The sequence below is a fragment of the Metopolophium dirhodum genome, chromosome 7 (genome assembly GCF_019925205.1).
Source record: "Metopolophium dirhodum isolate CAU chromosome 7, ASM1992520v1, whole genome shotgun sequence".
Taxonomy (NCBI): Eukaryota; Metazoa; Arthropoda; class Insecta; order Hemiptera; family Aphididae; genus Metopolophium; species Metopolophium dirhodum.
The window spans coordinates 32070046-32093503 of NC_083566.1; the positions used below are offsets into that span (position 1 = coordinate 32070046).

At 28.6% G+C, this 23458-nt stretch overlaps 2 protein-coding genes across 2 annotated transcripts in view; both read left to right on the forward strand.

Annotated features, from left to right (window-relative positions):
- The first annotated feature begins 1600 nt into the window (after window positions 1-1600).
- Window positions 1601-5637, forward strand: LOC132949174 (uncharacterized). Its single transcript, XM_061019945.1, has 6 exons — window positions 1601-1696; window positions 4221-4596; window positions 4672-4849; window positions 4938-5113; window positions 5172-5324; window positions 5403-5637. Exons 2-6 carry the CDS (start codon window positions 4295-4297, stop codon window positions 5635-5637), a joined length of 1044 nt encoding a protein of 347 aa, XP_060875928.1. The 5' UTR covers window positions 1601-1696; window positions 4221-4294.
- Window positions 5638-8540: 2903 nt separating this feature from the next.
- LOC132949644 (dynein axonemal heavy chain 7-like) overlaps window positions 8541-23458 on the forward strand; it is a 28726-nt gene continuing 13808 nt past the window's right edge. Inside the window, exons 1-31 of the mRNA XM_061020630.1 lie at window positions 8541-8705; window positions 11573-11747; window positions 11808-11973; window positions 12035-12139; window positions 12234-12248; window positions 12319-12724; window positions 12788-12907; window positions 13171-13304; window positions 13373-13538; window positions 15049-15203; window positions 16475-16582; window positions 16662-16926; window positions 16987-17162; window positions 17233-17461; window positions 17545-17751; window positions 17826-17995; window positions 18074-18353; window positions 18441-18680; window positions 18744-18909; window positions 18974-19197; window positions 19254-19552; window positions 19630-19816; window positions 19874-20103; window positions 20163-20549; window positions 20608-21145; window positions 21202-21407; window positions 21465-21615; window positions 21678-21856; window positions 21920-22274; window positions 22340-22653; window positions 22719-23125. Coding sequence (XP_060876613.1) covers window positions 8541-8705; window positions 11573-11747; window positions 11808-11973; window positions 12035-12139; window positions 12234-12248; window positions 12319-12724; window positions 12788-12907; window positions 13171-13304; window positions 13373-13538; window positions 15049-15203; window positions 16475-16582; window positions 16662-16926; window positions 16987-17162; window positions 17233-17461; window positions 17545-17751; window positions 17826-17995; window positions 18074-18353; window positions 18441-18680; window positions 18744-18909; window positions 18974-19197; window positions 19254-19552; window positions 19630-19816; window positions 19874-20103; window positions 20163-20549; window positions 20608-21145; window positions 21202-21407; window positions 21465-21615; window positions 21678-21856; window positions 21920-22274; window positions 22340-22653; window positions 22719-23125 — 6925 coding nt within the window. The remainder of the gene's footprint in view (window positions 8706-11572; window positions 11748-11807; window positions 11974-12034; window positions 12140-12233; window positions 12249-12318; window positions 12725-12787; window positions 12908-13170; window positions 13305-13372; window positions 13539-15048; window positions 15204-16474; window positions 16583-16661; window positions 16927-16986; window positions 17163-17232; window positions 17462-17544; window positions 17752-17825; window positions 17996-18073; window positions 18354-18440; window positions 18681-18743; window positions 18910-18973; window positions 19198-19253; window positions 19553-19629; window positions 19817-19873; window positions 20104-20162; window positions 20550-20607; window positions 21146-21201; window positions 21408-21464; window positions 21616-21677; window positions 21857-21919; window positions 22275-22339; window positions 22654-22718; window positions 23126-23458) is intronic.

Here is a 23458-nt window from a genome sequence, read left to right on the forward strand (position 1 = left end):
ACGTGCCTGGTTACAAGTGGACCACTGTAATGGCGGTGGTATTAAATTTGAATTTAAAGAAATAATATCATATTGTATACGAAAAACGATTCTGAGCGGAGACGGTTTGTCAGTCTAGGATATTTTATATTATATTTATATTGTTATTAATTATTATTATAATACGGTAGCCGGTAAGTTGAATTAGTTTTGTAAAATTACAAAAAAATAACTAAAATCGTTATTTCATATGAAATTTTGTCCAAATTTTAACTTAAAATAATTATAAAAAAAACTGTTATTATGTATATTTCTTAAATTTTTTTGTTACAGATTTAACTACTTACAAGCAACCTTGTTTTATATTAGGTACCTATATACAGTATATACATATATACAAAAATACAAAAAATACAAAAATACAGTACAAATCGATTGTAAAACGAATTGCCTGTTATATGGTATCCTTATCAGTGAAAATAGCAAAAAAATAAAAAATAAAAATAATAACTACCTAGTCAATATTGAAAACACAAACACATATCAAAAGTAGACAAAACGTGTATTCCTAATATGTAAAAAATAAAGAACCCTGGGGGGATTTATCTATAATTATTAATTAGTAGGTTGTATGTAATAATATTGCTTTGTCATCAATTGATCAATAATTCTTTGCACTGTACTTTTCAGAAATGAAAAACTGCGTTCTAGAGAAAAACCAGGTGTACGTTTATATTGAATAAAATATTTTCTCTATAATGATAAACAAATATTGGGTTTTAAATAATATTATGATAGTTAATGATTATTATTACTTTGGTAATTAATAATATTTTGTAAATAAATATTGACGCGTGTATATATTAATATATATACTATATATAGGTATTTAGAAGCCGATAAGGTAAGTATATATCATATAATAAAAACCGAGAACTCTGTAAAAATAGAGCTTAAACGTCCACCGATAAATAATTATGAAAAACAATTTAAATTACTCAATAATTAAAATGCGGAGATCGTCTTGCCGCAGCCCTAACTGTATACAGTTCTACCCGCGAGCTGAAAATGGGCGTCTTGTAAAAATACCGCGAGCACGTTCCACAATTTCAATCTATATAATTAACACTTGGAATTTAGTTTGCTGTCGGTACACACACACACACACACACACACCACTATATATATTTAGGTACCTAACAACTTCACCGGTGCCGCAACCCACGGTATAAATAATGCAAACTTAAACTAGCCGACGAGTTTGACCGTAAACTTACCAAAATACACACACCGCGTGCAAATACTGCCGCGGTGTGGTGTAGGTACCTATTATAATATTATTATACGTTTTAAAGAAAATATTATTAATTAATAATATTTTGTCTCGGCCACGTCCGGCGAAAGCAGTGGCTCGAGTGTTGCGTATATTATAATAATTATTATTATACCTACATTGTAATATTCTGCCTCGTTATCGACAAATAAATTACTGTCGAGGGTGTACGAACGGCGTGGTATAACAAACACAACCCCTTGGTTACCACGATCGGTAATAATAATAATAATAATTATATTGTTACACTGTTTGATCTATTTGGAACTAATACTGTTCTCGTATAGTCACTACAACAGGCGCAATGACTAACGTTTAGGTATTGGGTATAATATTCGAATGCGTGTAATCACCATCAGCTACTAATTAAACCGATGGAAGTCGGTAAGTATTTTTTACATCATTAAAAGTGACACAAAAACATTTCTACCTGCGTATTATTTCCTTCAAATTTACACATTAAACCCTTATCAACGGTAAGCGCCCGTGGCCCGTGCATGGTGTTCTACTCTTTTTATTATTACAATTTTTTTTCCTCCAAATGCTATCGATAAAAATATATAACAAGATATATTAAATTTTATAAATAAATAGCGAGCGGTATAATAGCTCTATGATAAATATTTGTTTACTCATTCAAACGAATTTTGAATATTGTTTACTTGGTGCAGTGGATCCGATAGTCATGTGACATTGGATGTCATGTCATATCATTCAGCTGAAAACAAATATATTTGTTTTTAGCTTTGAAAGTACATTTATTAATGATTTGATTTGTTTAACTTCATCTACCCCTCATACTAGAGAACGCATGATATCACTAAGGTCTACGAACTTTTAATCGAACAAAATAGGTATGTTTGGTTATCGTACATTTTCGTTTACAAATTGAAATATAATTATTAATTATTTTATATTTTGTTAAATTTGTTTCAGAAATAATAATTAATATTTATACTTTTTCGCAGTGATTAAAACAACTATAAAGTGGTTAAAACTTTGATTTTAATTAATAAAGTATAAAAAAAAATTATTAGTCTTTATTAAAAGTTACTTTTACACCGATAAAAAAAAATATAAATTATAACATTACCAACAATTATTGTGTTGATTGTGATGTGTATTATTTTAATTTTAACTTTGAATCATAAAATGTGAAGATAATATTAATAGGTACCTCAACGATCTCTCTGATATTTTGTCCCTTTTTCCATTCCGCTATCCTCCACAAGCTATAATATGTTAAACGAAATTATTAGGCCTAGGTATAATGTTCTTTGCCAATATGAACCCCTTCTTTTCTTTTTAAATTATTAAATAATATTGTTGCATATAAATCTTAGTAGGTAGGTATATTGTAAATGTATTATTGTTATTGTATATTATATAAATGTGCTATGCACTAATGTTATAGGACTCATCCCATCAATTCATAATAATAGGTAGGTAGGTACGTGTATTATGATACTATAATGTATCATGTACTTATACTCGTACCTATGTTTATATTGTAAAATATATAATAAATATTAAATTAATAATTCAGTTTATGTTTTTGAAGCTTTGTATGAATATTTGTATACAGTGGCGTATCCAGGATTTTTCAATGGGAGGGAGGGGGGTGGCTAAACAAAGTAAATCAGAATTTGATATCCGTTACCTTATACTAGGTCATTATTATTATGTCGCATAACCCAGTGGCGTATACATATTTTTTGTACGGGAGGGGGGATCGGAAAAAAATTTAAACCTGCACATTAAAATAATAAATACTTAATAGAATATATAGGTAGGTAATATTATACTAATATAACATTTTATTTCAAAAAGTACAAAACTACAAACAATTAAACCAGGGGCGTCATTACTCATTTGAGGTATGCTTATGCATATCTACCTAAAATTTATCAAGATTGTATTTTGACCTGACTAAAACTTATTTTGCTCTAAATAAAAATAATCTTTTTTTTTAAATTGGTTTTATGTATCCACAACTATGGCTATTTGATATTATTATTCAATTATTTAAATGAAATATAAAAATGTTTGGTTCGTATTAAATACTTTGTGTGATTGAGGATTTAAAGATTTATTTTATATAGGTGCACTATTTATGTACTTATAATGTAATTTAGAACTCCTGGGCTCCCACGCTCACTTTCTCAGTGAAGCCCAGTATTTTCTAAAAAAAAAAAATACAATTTTGTTTTTAGGTACAATAGCGTCTATAAATATTTAAATTTAACTAATTTAAGTACTAACTTAGAATTATTAGATAATATACTATATTTATAATATATTAGATTATTGTATCGAAAATATAAAGATTTTAATTTCCAAGCGTTGCGAGATAAATTTTTTTTTAATAACTATAGCACAAAATATATCGGTATATGCTGAACATTTTGTAGCCTTCCTAGTTGTTAGCATTTCAAAAAGTTGAAATGATGCCCCCAAATTAAAAAATTATAGAAGAAAATTAAATTTTCTTTTTTTTAGTCACTTTATCAATTATTTGTTCAGCACCCATGTAATAACCCCTAAATAAAATAACAAATAATTGACAATACACAAAATGTTTCTTCGAAACCGTTTTCAGAAATATTATGGTGTGTACTTTGCCTTTTATTATATAAGATTTATACCATAACCCGGCTAATGGTGGGGGGACTGAAGCCCCCTTGCCACCCTGTGTACGCCACTAAATGTATACTGTATTGGCACACTGTTTAAAAAAACATATTTGATGGATCCTATTTATTAAACTTATATATTATACCTACCTTAGTGTTTAAAAAATACGAAAAACGAAAACAAATAAATCAAAAGTAACAATAAATAGGTAGGTAGGTTACTGTTGCAACCTTGAACCATGGTTGGATAATTATTGTTTCATATCTGTCTGCAGATGATTATCAAACATTTCTATCGTTTTGGATCGACATATTATTATAAATAATATATTTATTTTTATTCGTCACAATGAGTAAAGAATATTTATTACCACCCAATTCACCGACTTCAAAACCGCAAAAAAAACCAAAGAGAAACATTTCAGATATTCCTCGCCGTTCTACAATACTTCATCGTAGGGCATATCCGATCGAGTCTAATGATCATACCGATAACACGGAAGAAAGAGAGATTAGACAGTTACTCGATACGGTTCCAGTTGTTCCGAAACTGCCGAAAATGCCCGACATTAGTAAATACTTGAATAAAGGCAAAATGTTGAATAAAAGCAAAACAATCAGTGACCGTAGGACTATAATTAAAAATTATATGTAAGTTATTTATTCACCTGATTGTAAAAATAACGGAAGTGCAAGCTACCCACTTAATTTTTCCACTGTGTTTAGGAACGAATGCGCTGTAACGCAGAAAATCGACTTGATGATGGCTGGGAAATCCACGCCAGTCGATCGCCAAGAAGAAGTTAAGATGCCACAAATCTACTACCGCAAGCAACTAAAGGGATATGCTAATGCCATAGAACCCACCCCGATGCAAGAATCATGGATAGAAAATATAATTGAAGTGCGAAATGTTTTTAAATAATAATACATAGATTATAGGTATACATTAATGTGTTTTCGAACGATTAATTAACTAATTACTTAATTAGAAATCAAAGACGGCGCGTTTAAAAAGAACCAGAGTGTTGGCATCCTTGATAGACGAAGTAAAGGCTGATTACATTAAAGTGCTGAAAAAGTTGCAAGTTGATGGTATTGTGAAGCCTATTCCTAGTTCTAATGTCCCGTTACCGGAAAAACAGCAAGAAAAGCCGTTAACTACAGTGTGAGTTTTATTAATTTAACATTTGTATACATTTTTAAATTATGTTTAACTCTTGTAGATTAGGAGGCAAGACAAAAAATTATCCATTATTTTTGAAAAGAAAAAAGCTTTTGATAAAACGTTTACATACCACTCACCCAACTACCATCAATATACTGTATTTTACGAAACGTCAAGTTCCCAGGACCATGATCAATGCAGAATTATATAAGTAATATTTGACTCGTAGCATAATATATTATTAGGTATACTATTTCGAAAGTATCGTGAGATTTCATATAATTTTTAGATTTGACGAATTTTCTCGAGACCTCGACGACCTAATGGCTACTTTGGAACACGACTTTCGGAAACAAGACACCTATCTGGTTAAAGATTGGTATAAAAAGGTTATATTAATTTTGACAAAGAGAGGAGCATTAGATGGCGTGGCATTGAACGCACTTCCACAGTTTCTTAAAGGTGTCACAACTATAATTAGTTTAGAAGTATGCTATGCAATTAAATATTGTAATTATTGTTGAATTAATTCATACATATATATATTATCCATAGGTTGAATTTTTCGGGGGGGGGGGGGGGGGTAATGAGGGTGGTACAATTGTGCCTCCCAACATCAGAAAACATTGTGTGAGGTGGCAATAGAAAAATTAATGGTCTATATGAGTGTACCTATATTCCAATGCAACTTTGTTTCAACGATACCAGTTTTATAAATTCCATTTATATTTTTAAAATATTAAATTTCGGCACCTCTTAGTATGTTCGTATGTTTGCTATGTGTCGCCTATAATTTTAAAATATGTAATAATATCAAAGTACCTAAGTGCTGCTACGAAATGTGTAATTTTATAATATGCCTATATTTGAATGAATAGCAAATCATTTTTTCATTTTTAGGAAACGAATTAATTATCTACTGCGGCTACCACTTCAGAGCCGGTCTTAAGGCAAAGCGAGACCTGGAGCAATCTTTTTTAGCAGAGGCCTTTAGAATAAATTTTATTTATAACGTGAGGTTCTGGCGCTTACATAAGACCAGCTCTGTACTACTTAATCCAGCGCATTATTTGTTTTCTCTCTGACCCGCTCGCAACATATCAAATTTGCGTTCAGAAAAACCGATATTGTGTTGTTACTTATAGTTTTTAATAATAGAGCGAATTGCCCTATTTGCCCTTTTAACAAACGCATAAAGTCAAGTACATTATCTGTTATAATGTTTATAGTTTCCTATTATAAAAAATGTATTGAATTTTTATATATTTGTTAAATTTAATTATTTTAGACGTTTATTTATATTTTATTTACTAGCTGATCCCGTGCACTTCGTTACCCATTAAATGTACAAACTTTTATATGACTCAAACTTTGTTCAATGCGTTATTTAATATTCGGTGTATGGATGTTCCAGATTTATCTTAACTTTGCCCGTAATAAAAATTCTGATTCACAGCAGTATATTATCAGGTTAGGTTAGAATATTTATTAACATAGTAGATGTTTTATCTAGTAGTCACTTGTTACTATTAGTGTCTAGTGTTCGTTTTGTTCAATTACTTTCAATTTTTCTAGCTAAAATTAATGATTGGCGCTGGAGTGGAGATTTCAACATAAACTTTGCAGACGATACAAATCAACTATTAATAATTTAATTTTTAAATAATGAATTTGGTTTAACGAGTCAAATGATCGCCATCTTAGCATAACGAACTACAAAAGTACTATTGATGCGATCTTTATTAGACTTTTAAATAGGTTCGAATCAAAATTGTTTGTTTCTTACTTCATCTACCATAAACCTTCGTATCAGTTTTGGGGATGTAAAATAATTAATCATAGCGCAATAAATGAATATTGTATTTTACCACATAAATTATAGTACTTTTATAGTGATAATTAAAGCAATTCGTGCAAAGTTGTTACCTAACCATTCCAAAATATCAAAAATGCACGACTTTAATATTCAAGTTTTCACTTCTGCCGGCACTCCCGGAGTGCAACCCGTCGTCTTTTTGGTGTAACTCACTGCAGTAAGTGCATATCAGCCACCCTGGTAGGCAATGTGCGAAAATTCGATTTGATGCATGCGTGTACCTGATCTATACCCGATTAACCAATGGCAACCAATAATAAATAAATACTTTATCTATTAATTATTAAATTTCTTCTATAACCAATAGCGACCATTTATATAAACAAACATTTCCACCGTAAATCTCAAAATCTCTGTTTGAGCACTTCCCCAGGCTTCTATTGATTTGTCGTAGCATAGTGTTATATAGCTTATAGCCTATAGCCTTCCTCGATGAATGAAATATCCAACAAAAAAATAATTTTTCAATTCGAACCATTGGTTCCTGAGATTAGCGCGTTCAAACAAACAAACAAATAAACAAACTTTACAGCTTTATATATTAGTATAGACTATTACTTATTATATATTTATTTTTAATAATTTGTATTACTAAGAAGATGACATCCAGGCTTAACCTAATAAGTTTGATTAAATGTATAATAAATAGGTACTTTTGAAACTTGTGAATTTTTATCTAAATTATACACGTATTATTTTCTTATATTATATAACAAGTAACACTCACTATAATTTAAATTATTAGTATTTTTACGTTAGTTTTTATGCAATATTTAAATTATTCAGTGTTTTTAAATTTTTAAATCATTTTATTCTACATAGATACTTCATAGTTTGCATAAAAATTGAAATATCGTAAAAAGTCAATTTTTAAATTTGAGTTTGTTAATAGATATATTCACTCCAATATTAAACTTAACAACACAAGACTAAGAACAAAAATGTGTTATGACACACATGGTTCAAACTTCAAATAATCACAACGTTTTTAGTAAACAGTTATGATTGCTTTAGTGGCCGACAAAAAAAAAACATGTATGTGCTTTATAGATTATTGGTATGTCAGTAGGATTTTCTTTCGATGTTATAAATTATTTTATAATATAAACAATTTTATTTGTTATTAACAACTTGGGATCTAAAAGAGTTTTTTTCAGGAGGAGGGAGGATATATCAAAACTACCAATAACAAAATAAAGTTATCAAAATTACCAATTGTGTATTTTTCACATTGTTGGAATTCACTTATTTTTAGAAGTCAGAAGTATATTATTATTTATTATAATTTATAAATAATAATGTATTATGCTCTAACTTAATCCTAATTTTCTATGTAGACGGTTGAATTAATTTTTAGGAAAAAAAATGTTATGTACTTATTATAGTTGAGTGAGAACGGTATACAACAATTCCACAAAAATCGTCCATATTGTAATTTGTAATACATAATAATAAACTAAGACCATTTAAAAATTAAACTGTGCCAGTTGTACACCCAATGGCTAATAATAATATACTTTAATATTATATTTGTTTTTATTTTATTTACAGATGGAACGTATGATTTTAAAGTCTATAGATCATATAGTAAAAGTATTTGGAAATGTGTCAACAGCGCCCAAACTAAATTTCAAGTTACATTTTGATGGTTCTAAATGTATCAGCACACCAAGTGTTAGCGAAATATGTGATCAATATTGTTCAGTTTTGAATTTAGTGAGTATTAAAAATTAAATATCCAGCGACTTAATGCAACTAATTAGTTTTTTCTATTTACCTCACTTGTATCCGATAAAATGTATAAACGTAAATATGCTTAATTTTTTTTTATATATTACTATTATATGAACATATTATTAATCTATACCCCATAGTTTTTACAGACTAGGTATAGTGTAATATAGTTATTCATGAATTATGTTATTATTTTTCTTTTCTTTATTTAAATTTTTAAAATCTGTAATTAATTTTCAATAAGAAAAACTGATGATTAACATTAACTATTCGATGGCATGCTAATAAGTTGGGGGGGGGGGGGAAATTACCCATAAGTAATACTACAAAACATGCACTCTTCGCTATGCACATTTTATTAATGAAATTATATTGAGATTTCGTCATGTCATCAATGTCACTTCAGTCGCCTCGTGTATAACTTTCATATGATAGCCTTTTACTACCTAGTGGATTTGGACGTGAAGTTCAATTATCTCTTGTTCAGGTATTACTGGTACGTCGGAGACAAGATGGATATTGTCATATTGAGGCATGATTGGATACGTAGAAGGGAGCATTAGTGATTGTGACTTGTATAATATAATTGTTATTTATTATTTTATGTTATTATTTTATTGAAAATCGATGAAAGTTTAAATGCAGTTTAAATTTGCAATAGCGAAAGATATTGTATTGCTATTACTTATTATTATTCATTAGGTATTATTATTAGTGAGTATAATTATTGTATAAATGTCGCAGTTTGATTTTTACTTAATTTCTATTTTAAAACCAAAAAAAACCTTTTATCTATGGAGACTATAATATACATTTAAATTGAAAATGTATAACAAAACACTATATTAATATAGGTAGTTTATCCATTAAATAATCTAAAAAAAATATAGTTTGTTCGTTTGAGATTAAAAAACACTGATAAAATAACTTCACTCACAATGGGTTTCAATTAAAACGTAATTGTTTTAAAATTGAATTTGATAACACGAGGCAATTGTTGTATTTGTTGATATTACATCATATTAAAAATGTAATGTATTTTAGATTCTGAGTGGAACGATGAATGTATTGATTTTACAATGATCTGCCTTTTTTTTTAAATTTTTTTTTGTGTCTGTCGTCACCTTTTGGGACAGTAAAAGTGCTTGGATTTTCTTCAATAGTAACTTTTCTGATAGGAAAGTGAATCTAGTTGGTACTTTGGGGGGGTCAAAAGTAAAAATTTCCCAGTAGTTTTCACAAGCGACGTGAAAAACAAAAGAAAAATTAAGGAAAAACGGGAATTTTTACGCAAAATCTGTTTTTGAGAAAATCGATTTTGGTTTTTGGTGTAACTCTAAAACAAATGACCGTAGAGACATGAAATTTTGACTGAATGTTTATATTAGCATTTTCTATACACCATAACATTTTCCAAATATTTTGACTTATTTTGAGCTTTTTACGGACATTTTCAGTTTACATTTTTTTTAGTTTTTTTTCTATAAATATCAATAAAATTTTATCTGTTGGGTAAAAAAGCTTGAAAGTTTAATAGAAGGCTCCTAGGTTATTGTTTCAAAGGGAGATGAAAAAAATTAAAAATCCTTAGTCACAGTTTTTATTTATAAGCATTTAAAGTTCAAATTTTGACAAAATACGGAAAAATCACGAAAAATAGCAAATTATTTTGAGTTGAGAATTCATAAAAATTTTTCTTTTTAAATCTAAGATTTGAAAATGTAATACAAGATTATCCGTAAGTTTGTATACCTTTATCAAAAAAAAAAATGTCTACAAGAAAGTCAAATTAAATTTTTATGAGCGTTTGAAATTCATAATTTTACAACATTAGATATTCAAATCTTTTATCAAATATTCGATATCTCTTGTAACGATTTTCTTATTTTGTTGTAATTCTAAAATTGTTTGTATTAGCATTTTCTATACACGATAAAATTTTGAAAATAATTTGACTCTTTTTGAGCTGTTTACGGACATTGTCAGTTTTCAATTTTTATAATTTCTATAAATATCTATAAAATTTTATTTGTTGGGGAATAAAGCATGAAAATTTAATAAAAGGCTTCTGATATATCGATCCAATAGCAGTTGAAAAATATTACAAATACATATGCACAATTTTTATTTATAAGCATTTAAAGTTCAAATTTCGACAACATTTATCAAATTTATAATTTAATAATTATTTTTTAGTTAAAAATTTTTAAAATGTTCAACTTTTATAGCTAAGGATTGAAAATTGAAAACAAGGCTCCACATAAATAGGTTATATATAAATTACTTTATTCACCATAATATCATTAAATATACTTGGTAATTTCATAGGCTGACTGAACGTTTTCGCTCAGAATCGTTTTTCTTATACAATGATATTATATCATTGAATTCAAATGTAACACCATTCATTACAATGACCCACTTGTAACCTACTGTACAGCAGAGTGACATCCACTTACCCACCTTTTTTTCATCACTTTTAAGTTGTAACTTAAATTTTAGTATTTTTGGGATGTGATAACATATTGATTTAACAAATTACTTTTTACCACAACTCACAAGTACCGTTAAATTCTTTAGTATAATAAAGTTATTTTTGAAAGTTAATTTCAATGGTATGTAAAACATATTTTCTCATAGATCTAGGTTTCAAATGAAGAAAATGTAAACTTTCGGAATTTAAACAATTTTGCGTACGTACCGTATATAATGTTTATGTTATTACTTATTATATGATCAAATATTTGGTCCCAAGGCTAATTCGTGAACAAGAATTAGAAATAAAAGAAAAACGTGTTTAATATTTGTTATTGAGTTGGTTAATATTATTATAATCGCATTTAATTTAGATAAATACCGCAGTTAGTGAATTACCGTCTTTGGAGTATCGCTTTGGTGTACCAGTGTCCTCTCAATTTATTTCTATTAGGCGTGAAAAACAATATTTGGACAGAGCAAAAGCTGATTTGGCAGAAAAACTGAATGTTATGTATAAAGATTTGACAGCATATTTAGAAAAAATGGGTAGGGCTTCAATCGATAACCAAATTTCATCTATTCTCATTTATGGTGTATCGTTTACAGATAATGATTTCAGTGACGTTGTAAATGAAAAACAGCCCGAAAATCTTTGCATATATCTACAGGAGTATCATTCGTATGACAAATTGTTAGAAAAGTTAGATTTATTTCAGAGTTACAGGAATAGGGCTACAGAGTTAGTAGACGATTGGAATTTTGAACTTGGAAAGTAAAGTAAACATTATAATTCTAATTTGATTTCAATAATGATACATCGTTCATTGTTATAGTATCGATCAGATTGACATGAAAAAACACATATGTGATTTGGCCAAAAGCTATATGGATCAGATTATCGATCACACCGTTATGAAGCAACTTAGCAATGACGAAGAGTAAGGCGTTTATTTTTATTTATTATGATATTTACTAGTTAATAACTATTAATGTTTTGTTCACTTGCATAACACTCACGAAAACATATATTAGGCCTTCATTAGCTTGGTAAGTTTATGATTTGATTACTGTTTATTGCAAAACTTTTAGCTATAATAATAAATAATAATTTCCTCAGGGTGTGCTATAAATTCCACGAAATGGTTTCACGTGCCATATCCAAACCGAAAAATTCTGAAGAGTTTCTTGCACTTGGTGATTATATGCTTTATGCTAGTACTACGTTTATGATAGAGATGATCGATACAGTAAAAGATTTGACCGTAGTCGCGTGCAACATATCTCAGTACGCTGTGCTGCCCAAAGAGTTTTGGGAAACGCACGCATCCGCCATAAAATGGATACAGAATATATCACCCGTGTTTTTCAAATATTCTACTATATATGAGGCTGGTAAATCGAATGCAGAAGAGACTCTGGCAAAAGTGATTAGTACGTTAAATTATGATTTGGACGCGTTTGCACCAAGTCTTACGTTTTTGGACCGCATCGACGACGTCAACAAACTCTATGAATATAAATTAGTAATGTCTAACATATTTCTTTCAACGCGAAACGTACTATAGTTAATAATATATATTTTGTAGTTCGTTAACACATTGCAAAGAAAAATCGAAAAATTCGACGATACGGTGTCTTGGATTAATAGGGAAGAAGAGTTATTCAGCAAACCAATTAGCACATTTCCGGAACTCGATGAAATAAAAGTATGCTAATAAATACAAATAAAACTATAATATTAGGTATATGTTTAATGATTTTTTATGATCAGATGACAACATTCAATTATTTACTGTTAATTAATAAAAAAATATATTTGCATTTTAATTCTTGTGATCTATATAAAGAATACTATTAATACTTAAAAAAATCGTCAATTATTATTTCAATGTTAATTTTTTTTGTTATTGTGATAAATGTCTACTATACAATATTACGTGTGTCAAAATATTTATTTTTTTTCTCGTAGGATTTCACGAGGCCATTTGTCGACCTAATTACATTTTCCTATCGTTGGTTTTTGAAGAAGAATTTATGGATGCGTGGTGATTTTGATACTCTCAGTTTATCGGAAATAGAAAAAACAGTCAATGAATTTTACAAGTAACCACATGAAGAATATTTAATTAATGAATTCATTATTTATCGATGACCTGTTTTTAAAATTTCAGAGAAGCATCTAAAACGCAAGAACTATTGAGAGTTAAATGTAAAGAAATGTTATCACAAAATTACAGCAAAAGGTATGAGGGTATAATTGATGATCCTGACATGAACCTTTGGCCAGCACCTTTAAAGATAGCTGATCAAACAATAAATAGCATGACGGAGTTTAGGGTTCGTATACAGTGCGTTCAGTACAATCTTTAATATTATGGTTTTGACATGTATTTAGGTATAATGAATAATGTGTCAATGAGTACGGGACAACATAAAAGAAGTGTTATATTATCTGTGGCCCAAATAGGTGGAGGGGGGACTTGGATGAGCTTGGTCATTCCAAAAAACAAATTTTAACAAGCCCATTAAACAATACACAAGTGATAAAATTACATAAATAAATAAACATATTAACATAATATAATAAATATTTATATATATATAATATATATACATACCTACTTAATATATTTTTATAGATTCTCCTACAAATATATTCGTTGCTTATTAAAAATTATCTGGGGACTGAACCCTTCCCCCCTGAGAATTTGGCATGTCTGTGTTGTTGTTTACTTACTCGTACTTTTTATGTAAGCTTAAAAACAATATATTTCTAAGATGTAGGTACATTAAGAACAATTTTAAAACAAAAAACTTATTTTTTAGAGAAAACCATCTTGAAAAATGTACTCTCAATTAATATATTTTGTTATTTATTAAATGAATAATGAAATTCAAAGAAAAAAGTTTTTAGTATCTAGATCAAAGGAATCGTGATTTTGCTTACTTCAGAAGTCATAGTTTAACAAAATCTGAAAAGAAAAACTGATTACTTTGTAATAATTATCTCATTTGTGTGTATTTCTCTAATGAATTTGTTGAAAACAAAAAAATGTTTTTAGTAAAAGTTTCTTTAATTATGTTTGGTATTGTGTTAAATTAAAGATCTAACTAAAATCTCGTACATAACAACTAACAAGGGATATGTACTTGAATACACTTTAGAGCGATAAATATAATTATTTTATTCGTTAAAATCATAAAAATAAATATGTACTTTAATTTTTGATTTAATAAGGTAAAAATTAAAATGCAAGCATAGTTCGTCTCCATATTATATAGTTATGTTAATAAAACCAATTTAGGGTAAAAATGATTAAAAATGATTAAATAGATTAAAATAACAAATTATTTTATTTTATTATTATATTATTGAATACATGCAATTAAATGAATTACAATTCAAGATTTTACTTATGTCCCAGATCATAATAAAAAAAAGAATACAAAATATTATATTGTATTCTTAAAAATCGTATTTTATTAATATATATTTTTAATTTTTATTTACAATGCATTTTTTTTATTTATAATTATTTTTATTATGAATTTTAGTTATGGTTTATATTTTATTCTATTCTTAGGAAATTATCTATTGAATTTAATACCTTCTTAGTTAACCTTCTTTTGAGACACAAATAACTCTCAAATCACTCAAATCGATGGAATTGTATAACAATAATTCATTATTTGTTTTATAATTAAATTAAGAATATAAAATGAAATAATGAATTATGGTATGTGAGGATTCTTGTACTTAATATTTCATAGAAAAAAGCGAATAGGTGTTAATAATTGTTCTTTAAATGGTGATTATTTTAACAAAAAGTGTTTTTATTTACTCTAGGATTACATGCCAATCATTAGAATTATGTGTAACCCTGCTTTAACTGAAAGACATTGGGTAGAAATGTCTGAACTGTCGGGATTTAACTTGACTCCAAATGCTGGCACGACACTGTCAAAAATCATCGATTTAAATTTAGAACAACTACTACCTCAGTAAGTTCATATTGATATTTAAAACAAGTTCAACTCACGAATATTCAAACAGTTATTCGAATATTAGATAAAATAATTATTTAAGTACAATATTTAGTGGTGTAGATGTTATATACTTTCGCTTACCAGTTGGTTAGAACACGAACAACAATAATTATTATGCTATAATATTTAGGACGATCTGACTACGCTAAGACGTAAATTGAATTAAATAAATCTACATAATATTAATATTTAGTAATATAAACATTTTCTAAAATGGTCGGGTTAGTTTTTTTTGATGATGGATACACAACACACCGTATTGATAACATATTGATACCTAACAAAATCGATTTTTATAAATCATATTTGTAAATATTCTTCTTATTTTTTAAAATATGTGTAGATAAGTGTTACCCGTCTATTTAACTGTCTATGTAATTGTCCGAGAAGGATGCGAATAATTTTCTTCGAATTTCCGAATAATTTATCAATCATTTGATTTTATCCTTACCTATATTAAATATTTGAATTTTTTATATTTAACTATTGAATTGTTTAAATTTATGGAATTATTAAAACATTTTTTACAATCAAGTTTTTTGTTCACTCTTACACGGCATCAATTTAATCACAATGTAATAATGTATATTGTTATGTCGAGTGTCTATACTATTTAAAAAAAATATTTTTCGAGAAAAATTGTTTGGTAAAATTGGTTTAGTTCATATTATGAAGCTTATATAAGTGTTATTAAAACTCTTTAGTTGTTCATTCTTTATTAATAATTAAATTACATTTGTATAAAAATATATTAATTACTATAATTAAATATTTTTTCTGAACACTTCGTGAACATCAAACAATGTGAAGACTCGTTAAGAGTTATGTTATTATTTGACATTCAGAAGATTCAATGGACTTTTGTTATGATCCTGTTTGAGTTGTATATTAACTGTATTTGTTTTATCTTTGTAAAAACCTAATAAAATTAAAAGAGCAAACAAAACAAAGATAGTTTGAAAACTTGTAAAAAAATAAATACAAAAAAATTACTACCTACTTGAATTTGTCATCAATATATTATAGTATTATACTTTGTTGTTGACATTAAATATTGTTAAATAGGTATGTTAATATGTAAATATATTTAATTTGTTCTATCAATAAATCATACATATTATGTATATTTAAATTTGAAGTAAATCAGAAGTACCTTTAGTATATATAGGAATCTATATTAGGTAGTTGTTTAAGTGATACACGTAGTTTCTAAATTATTTGTATAGGTTTGACGTCATCAGTATTAGTGCCACTAAAGAAGAACAATTAAGAAAATCGTTACAAATAATGCAAGATGATTGGAAAACTATTGAACTATGCACCAGTCCGTACAAGTGTGTTTTATTAACATCAGTAAACTCTTAAGATTTTTAAAACAACTGTAGCTAATGAAATTTTTTCTTAATTTTAAAGGGTTACAAAAGTAAACATATTGTCTGGGTTAGATAGTATACAAGCATTACTAGATGATCATTTCATTAAGACTATATCGATTCGGGGTTCAGCGTTTGTAAAGCCTATAGAAAGTGAAGTGAAAGAGTGGTTTGATAAGGTGAACCGAATGAATATGACACTTGAAGAATGGACAAGTGTGCAGATGCGGTGGCTATATCTCATGCCAATATTTAGTTCCAAGGACATAGTTGCTCAAATGCCTGAAGAAGGATCTATGTTTAACGTAATATTATTATTTTTGTGGTTAAGTCAATATAATAATAAATATAAATTTCACGTTTAGGAGGTCGATGTGATTATAAAAGGATTATTAAGTATGGTCAGATCTTATCCATTAGCCATTAAATGTGTTGGCCGAGAAGGTGTTCTAGAATCATTGATTAAATGTACCAAAATGGCAGAATATATTAATTTGGGAGTTAATAAATATTTGGAAAAAAAACGTCTTTTCTTTCCCAGGTAAAACAAAATTTCAAAAATAAAATATTTTGTTTTAAAATTATGCTATTAATATTAAATTCAAATTTAGATTTTTTTTCCTTTCAAATAATGAAATGTTAGAAATATTATCAGAAACAGGAGACCCCAAAAGAATTCAACCTCATTTAAAAAAATGTTTTGAAGGAATTTCTAAACTTGATTTTAATGATAATTTAGATATTTTGAAAATTTTAAGTAACGAGGGTGAAGAAATTGCACTTAGTCAATATATTTCGACTGTTGAAGCTAGAGGGAGTGTTGAAAAATGGTTATTTCAGGTTATTTTCCATTTTCCATTAATTATTATTTTTTTAATTGATTATTATTTTATGCTTTAATCGTTGTTATTTGATACGCATAGGTAGAAAAACAAATGGTAATATCAATTAGAAATTTAATTGAAAACGCTTATAATGAATACCCAACTATAGAACGAACAATGTGGGTACAAAAATGGCCAGGTCAATGTGTTTTATGTGTTAGTCAAATGTATTGGACTGCTGAAGTTCATGATGTATTTATTGTACAAAAACCTAGGCAAATGCAAAGTTACCATAAGTTTTTAAATGTATATTTTTCAATTATTTATATATATTAGACTATCAGAATATATTATTTGATTTTTATCAAATATTGTTATAGAAACAATTGGATGATATTGTAAATTTAGTACGTGATAAATCGAACAAACAAAGAAGAATAACTTTAAGTACATTAGTTACATTAGACGTTCATTGCAGAGATGTTGTTGATGAGTTGGCCAACAATAACATTTGTCACGATATGGATTTTAAATGGCTAAGCCAGTTAAGGTGGTACCTAATTTTTTAAAAAAATATTTTAAATTGAACAATTTTAAATTTTTAACCATATGTTGATTAATTGTTTAGATATTATTGGGAAGCTGATGCCTTGGCACGCATTACTAATGTAACTATAAAATATGCGTATGAATACTTAGGAAATAAGCCTAGACTTGTTATCACACCTTTAACGGATAGGTGTTATCGTACCCTGATCAGTGCTTATCATTTACATCTTTATGGTGCTCCCGAGGGGCCAGCTGGTACTGGTAAGACAGAAACCATAAAAGATTTAGCAAGGGCTTTGGGTTTCCAATGTGTCGTGTTTAATTGCTCCGAGAGCCTTAATTACTTGGCAATGAGAAAAGTACTTATATAATTTTATTTGAAAAATATATTTACATTACATACTGTAAAATTAATTAAATAATTATTTATTTAACAATTTTTTTAGTTTTTCAAAGGGTTAGCTTCATCCGGAGCTTGGGTTTGTTTTGACGAATTCAACCGTATTGACATTGAAGTGTTGTCAGTGGTTGCGCAACAGATCTTAGGTATAGTTCAAGCAGTAAGAACAAACGTTGAAACATTTTTCTTTGAAGGTACCGAACTCAAATTAAACCCAAGGGGTTATGTTTGCATTACTATGAACCCAGGATACGCAGGAAGATTTGATTTACCTGATAATTTGAAGGTTTAGGAAGAAGAAAATGTTTGCCACAAAAACAACCTAAATCAGTATAATTATGATTCACAGGTTTTATTTAGAACTGTAGCTATGATGGTGCCAGATTATGCAATGGTTGGTGAAATTTCACTATATTCTTATGGATTTATGAATGCAAGGGAATTATCTATTAAAATTGTTACCACGTATAAATTGTGCTCGGAACAATTATCACTTCAACCACATTATGATTATGGTATGGTTCAAGAAAAACCCATTTTGAGCTCAATGTAAATAGCATTTGTTTAATATGGCTATAGGTATGCGAGCTGTTAAAGCTGTACTTATTGCAGTAGGAAATTTAAAGATGAAGTTTCCGGAAAATGATGAGTCAGAACTTTTGCTTAGATCTATTTTAGATGTGAATTTACCCAAATTTTTAAATAAAGACGTTCCTTTATTCAACGGAATAATATCTGATTTATTTCCTGATGTCAAATCACCAAATTCTTATCACGAAAATTTGATTTCTGCTGCAAAAATTGTAAGCAAATATTAAAAATAGAGTTATTGCAGTGTTGTATGTTATTATTTGTTTAGGCATGTGAGAAGATGCATTTACAACCAATTGACACTTTCATGAAAAAACTTATTCAAACATACGAAATGATGGTTGTTAGGCATGGCTTTATGTTAGTAGGCAATCCATTTGGAGGGAAGACTTCATTACTTCATTTACTCGCAGAAACTTTAAATTTACAAAATAAACTAGACCAAGGAGAAGAAAAGGTTGAATACGAAACTGTAAATCCTAAAGCGCTGACTATCAATCAACTTTACGGGTATTTTGATGATGTTTTACATGAATGGGCTAACGGGGTTATAGCTAACACGTTTAGGTATGCATTTTTTTACATCTTTATACATACTGTTGTGTTATAGGTGTTTAATAATACAATATAAATATAATTTATAGACAATTTTCAATGTCGGAGACTTCAGACAGAAAATGGTTGATATTTGATGGTCCAATTGACACTGTTTGGATAGAAAATCTGAATACTGTACTAGATGATAATAAAAAGTTGTGTTTAAGTTCCGGTGAAGTCATCGATATGCCAGATAATATGTCTATGGTATTTGAGGTTATGGATCTTACTCAGGTTAGTCATGGACTTCATTCGTTCGTAAACATTGTAAAATTAAATGAAAATTTCTAGGCTTCTCCTGCTACTGTGTCTCGTTGCGGTATAATTTATTTAGATCCCATCGATTTGGGTTGGAGACCATTAATTGAAAGTTGGATACAAACTTGCCCAGAGTTTTGGTCTTTAGATCAAAATGGAATAGATATAATGTGTTTGTTTGACTGGATAACTCCTCCTTGTCTTTACTTTGTTCGTCATAGTTGTGTTCAACTGACTAATGCTGGAGAAACAAATATTGTTTTGTAAGTTAATTATTAACTTGTTTTTTTGATATCTATATTATTTCTCGGTATCTTGGCAGAAACGTTTTAAATATACTAGAGATGCAGTTAAAAAGTTCAAATACCGATAATTCAAGTTTCAATGAACATTTTACAAATTACTTACAAGGATCTTTTGTGTATGCTTCTATTTGGGGTTTTGGCGGAACCCTAGATTCAAATTCACGACCAGCTTTTGATCATTATTTTAAAGAACTTTGGAAGGGCGATATTCCTGGTTTTGAACAACCAGAAGCTTTAAGTTCATTAGATATTACGATACCATATGATGGAACATTATATGACTATGTATATAGTTGCACATCTCGAGGATCTTGGAAAAATTTGTCAGAAGTTGTGAAAAATAATAAAATTGAAGAAATTAGTAATATTGAACAAACTTTAGTCCATACGTTGGACACTGTTAGGTAACTTTTTTTTTAAATAAAAACGCATTTTATTTTAATTATATTTTTATATTTTTAGGTATATGAATTTAGTTGACATGTTTATCTCTCACCGTAAACCATTATTACTTTTTGGTCCCTCGGGAACTGGCAAAAGTTTCTACATAAAAAATTATATGATGAATAAATTGTCGTTAGACGAATACGTCCCATCTTTTGTTACGTTTACAACTCAGACATCAGCTAATTTTACACAGGAAATTATATTATCTAAACTCATAAAGCGCAAACGTGGTGTATATGGACCGCCATCAGGAAAGGTTTGTGTTATCTTTGTCGATGATATGAATATGCCCGTAAAAGAACAATATGGAGCACAACCTCCTATTGAATTATTAAGACAGTTTTTTGACCATGGTTACTGGCATGATTTGCAAGATACTACCAAAGTTTATCTGAAAGATATTCTCTTGTTGTCTGCTATTGGGCCAACTGGTGGGAGTAAACAAGACGAGTATGCAAGGTTTTTACGTCATTTTGGATTGTTCGCTATAAACTCATTTGATGACGAAAGTATTACAAATATATACTCAACTTTACTTCAAATTGGATTAAGAGTATGTTATGAATTATGGTTTATTGATATTTAAATTAAATCACGATTTGATTTCAGAAGAATGGTTTTACACTAGAAGTAGTACCAATTATTGATAGTATAATCAAATCAACACTTGCTTTATACAGATCGGCTATTAAGAATTTAGCTCCAACACCTGCGAAATCACATTATTTATTTAACATAAGAGATATTTCAAAAGTGACAAATGGAATACTTATGTTCCGCAAAGACAGCTTTACTAATCGGAAAGTTTTCGTGAGGTAAATTGTATTATAAATGTAAGAATTTCGAACAATTATTATTATTTTATATTATAGATTGTGGGTTCATGAAGTGATGCGAGTATTCTATGACCGCCTTATAGACGATAATGATAGATATTGGTTATTTAATAAAATTCGTGTTTGCGTTAATACAAACTTTCAAGAAATGTTTGACGTAGTGTTTAATAATTTATCAGATTTATCTGTGCGTAATTGAAAATATTAGTTATGTTGAGAGAGCAATAGTAATATTATTTTTATTTTTAGCCGATTGTTTGCCAAGATATGTCAAATCTTTTATTTACTAATATCATGGATTTTGATGTATTGGAAAACAATAAATACGAAGAACCGTTGTCGCTATCAAATTTTGAAGAAAAAGCTCAAATTGTGATGGATGAATACGATAAGACACATGATTCAAAATTGAATATAGTTTTGTTTAAGTAAACTATTTTTATTTTTTTTTATTCTTACATCTATAAGTTTTGTTTTTATAAATTACATAGATACGCATGTGAACATCTTTCAAGGATTTGTAGAATTTTAACAATCCCTGGTGGATGTGCGTTATTAGTTGGAGTAGGTGGATCTGGACGTCAATCTCTGACCCGCTTAGCTGCAGCTATGTGTAATTTTAATGTTTTTCAACCCGAGATTACTAAGAGCTATGGATTAACTGAATGGAGAGATAATTTGAAAACGATATTAATCGAATCTGGTGGAAAAAATTGTCCAACTGTTTTCTTGTTTGCCGAAGGACAAATTAAAGAAGATTATTTTTTACAAGATATTGACGCTTTATTAAATTCTGGAGAACTGCCAAATTTATTTACTTTAGATGAACAACAAAGTATATTGGAGGTATAAAAATTATTGCACTGATGCTCTGAACGTTCAGACATTTAACTGTATGAAAATTGTTGCAGATGGTTAGATTAGCTGCTCAAGGAGGAAATAGAAATTTGGATATTGCTCCATTGGTCGTTTTTAATTATTTTATAAACCGCTGTAAACAAAATTTGCATATATGTTTGTGCTTTAGTCCAATTGGATCAAGTTTTAGGAACCATCTGAGACTGTATCCGTCTTTGGTCAGTTGTTGTACAATTGATTGGTTCAAAGATTGGCCAGATGATGCATTACAAATGGTAGCATTTAAGTATTTGAAAGACGTTAATCTTTCTGAGAAAATTAAAAATTCTGCTGTTACTGTTTGTCAACGTTTTCATGTCGACGCTAGGTAGGGATTGTGTGAATTAAATACATATATAAAACAAATAAATAAGTAACTATGCTCTATTACAGAAGATTGTCATTGGAATTCTATTCTGCAACACGGCGTCGTACGTATGTTACATCGGCATCATATTTGGATTTAATTAAATCGTACACGGATTGCACTAATCGTAAGCAAAAAGAAATTATGGAAGCAAAAATGCGATATGTAGGTGGCTTACAGGAACTTGAGTATGCCACATTACAAGTAAGCCAGATGAAAGAAGATTTGTTTAAGCTTCAACCTCAGCTTCAACAAGCTCAAAAAGATACAGAAGAAATGATGGTTATGATTTCTCGTGAGACAGTAGAAGTTGAAAAAGCAACCGCTCGAGTACAAGAAGATGAAAAAGTAGCAAATGTTCAAGCCGAAGCGGCTAATGAATTAAAAACAGAATGTGAAGCTGATCTTGCATTAGCTATACCGGTTTTAGAAGGTATATTCATGTCTTATAATACTATATTGTAATATCAGTTAAATTATTGTTATATATACTCAATTCATTAAATAAAATAATAATTATTCAAACGTATAAAAATTAGTGTTTTAAAAAAGTGTAAGTTATTATAATAGTTATGATATTCACTATATTTTAAATTATAAAGAGTATACTTATGGTAAATGACTCGAAGCTACTCGACGCTCAACCTCCTTGGCGCAAATCGGTGTTCAGTGCTGTATCATTATTATAATTTATATAGAAAACTAACAATTTTGAATTTAACAATTAATATTACTATGTAGAATAAGATATGATATTTCTATGTAT

What these genes read in the sequence shown, in the direction of transcription:
- LOC132949174 (XM_061019945.1), top strand. Translation starts at nt 4,295, where the DNA reads ATGAGTAAAGAATATTTATTACCACCCAATTCACCGACTTCAAAACCG. An exon ending in GGATAGAAAATATAATTGAA is followed by an intron (nt 4,850 to 4,937) that starts GTGCGAAATGTT and finishes TTACTTAATTAG; the next exon opens with AAATCAAAGACGGCGCGTTT. An exon ending in GAAAAGCCGTTAACTACAGT is followed by an intron (nt 5,114 to 5,171) that starts GTGAGTTTTATT and finishes TAACTCTTGTAG; the next exon opens with ATTAGGAGGCAAGACAAAAA.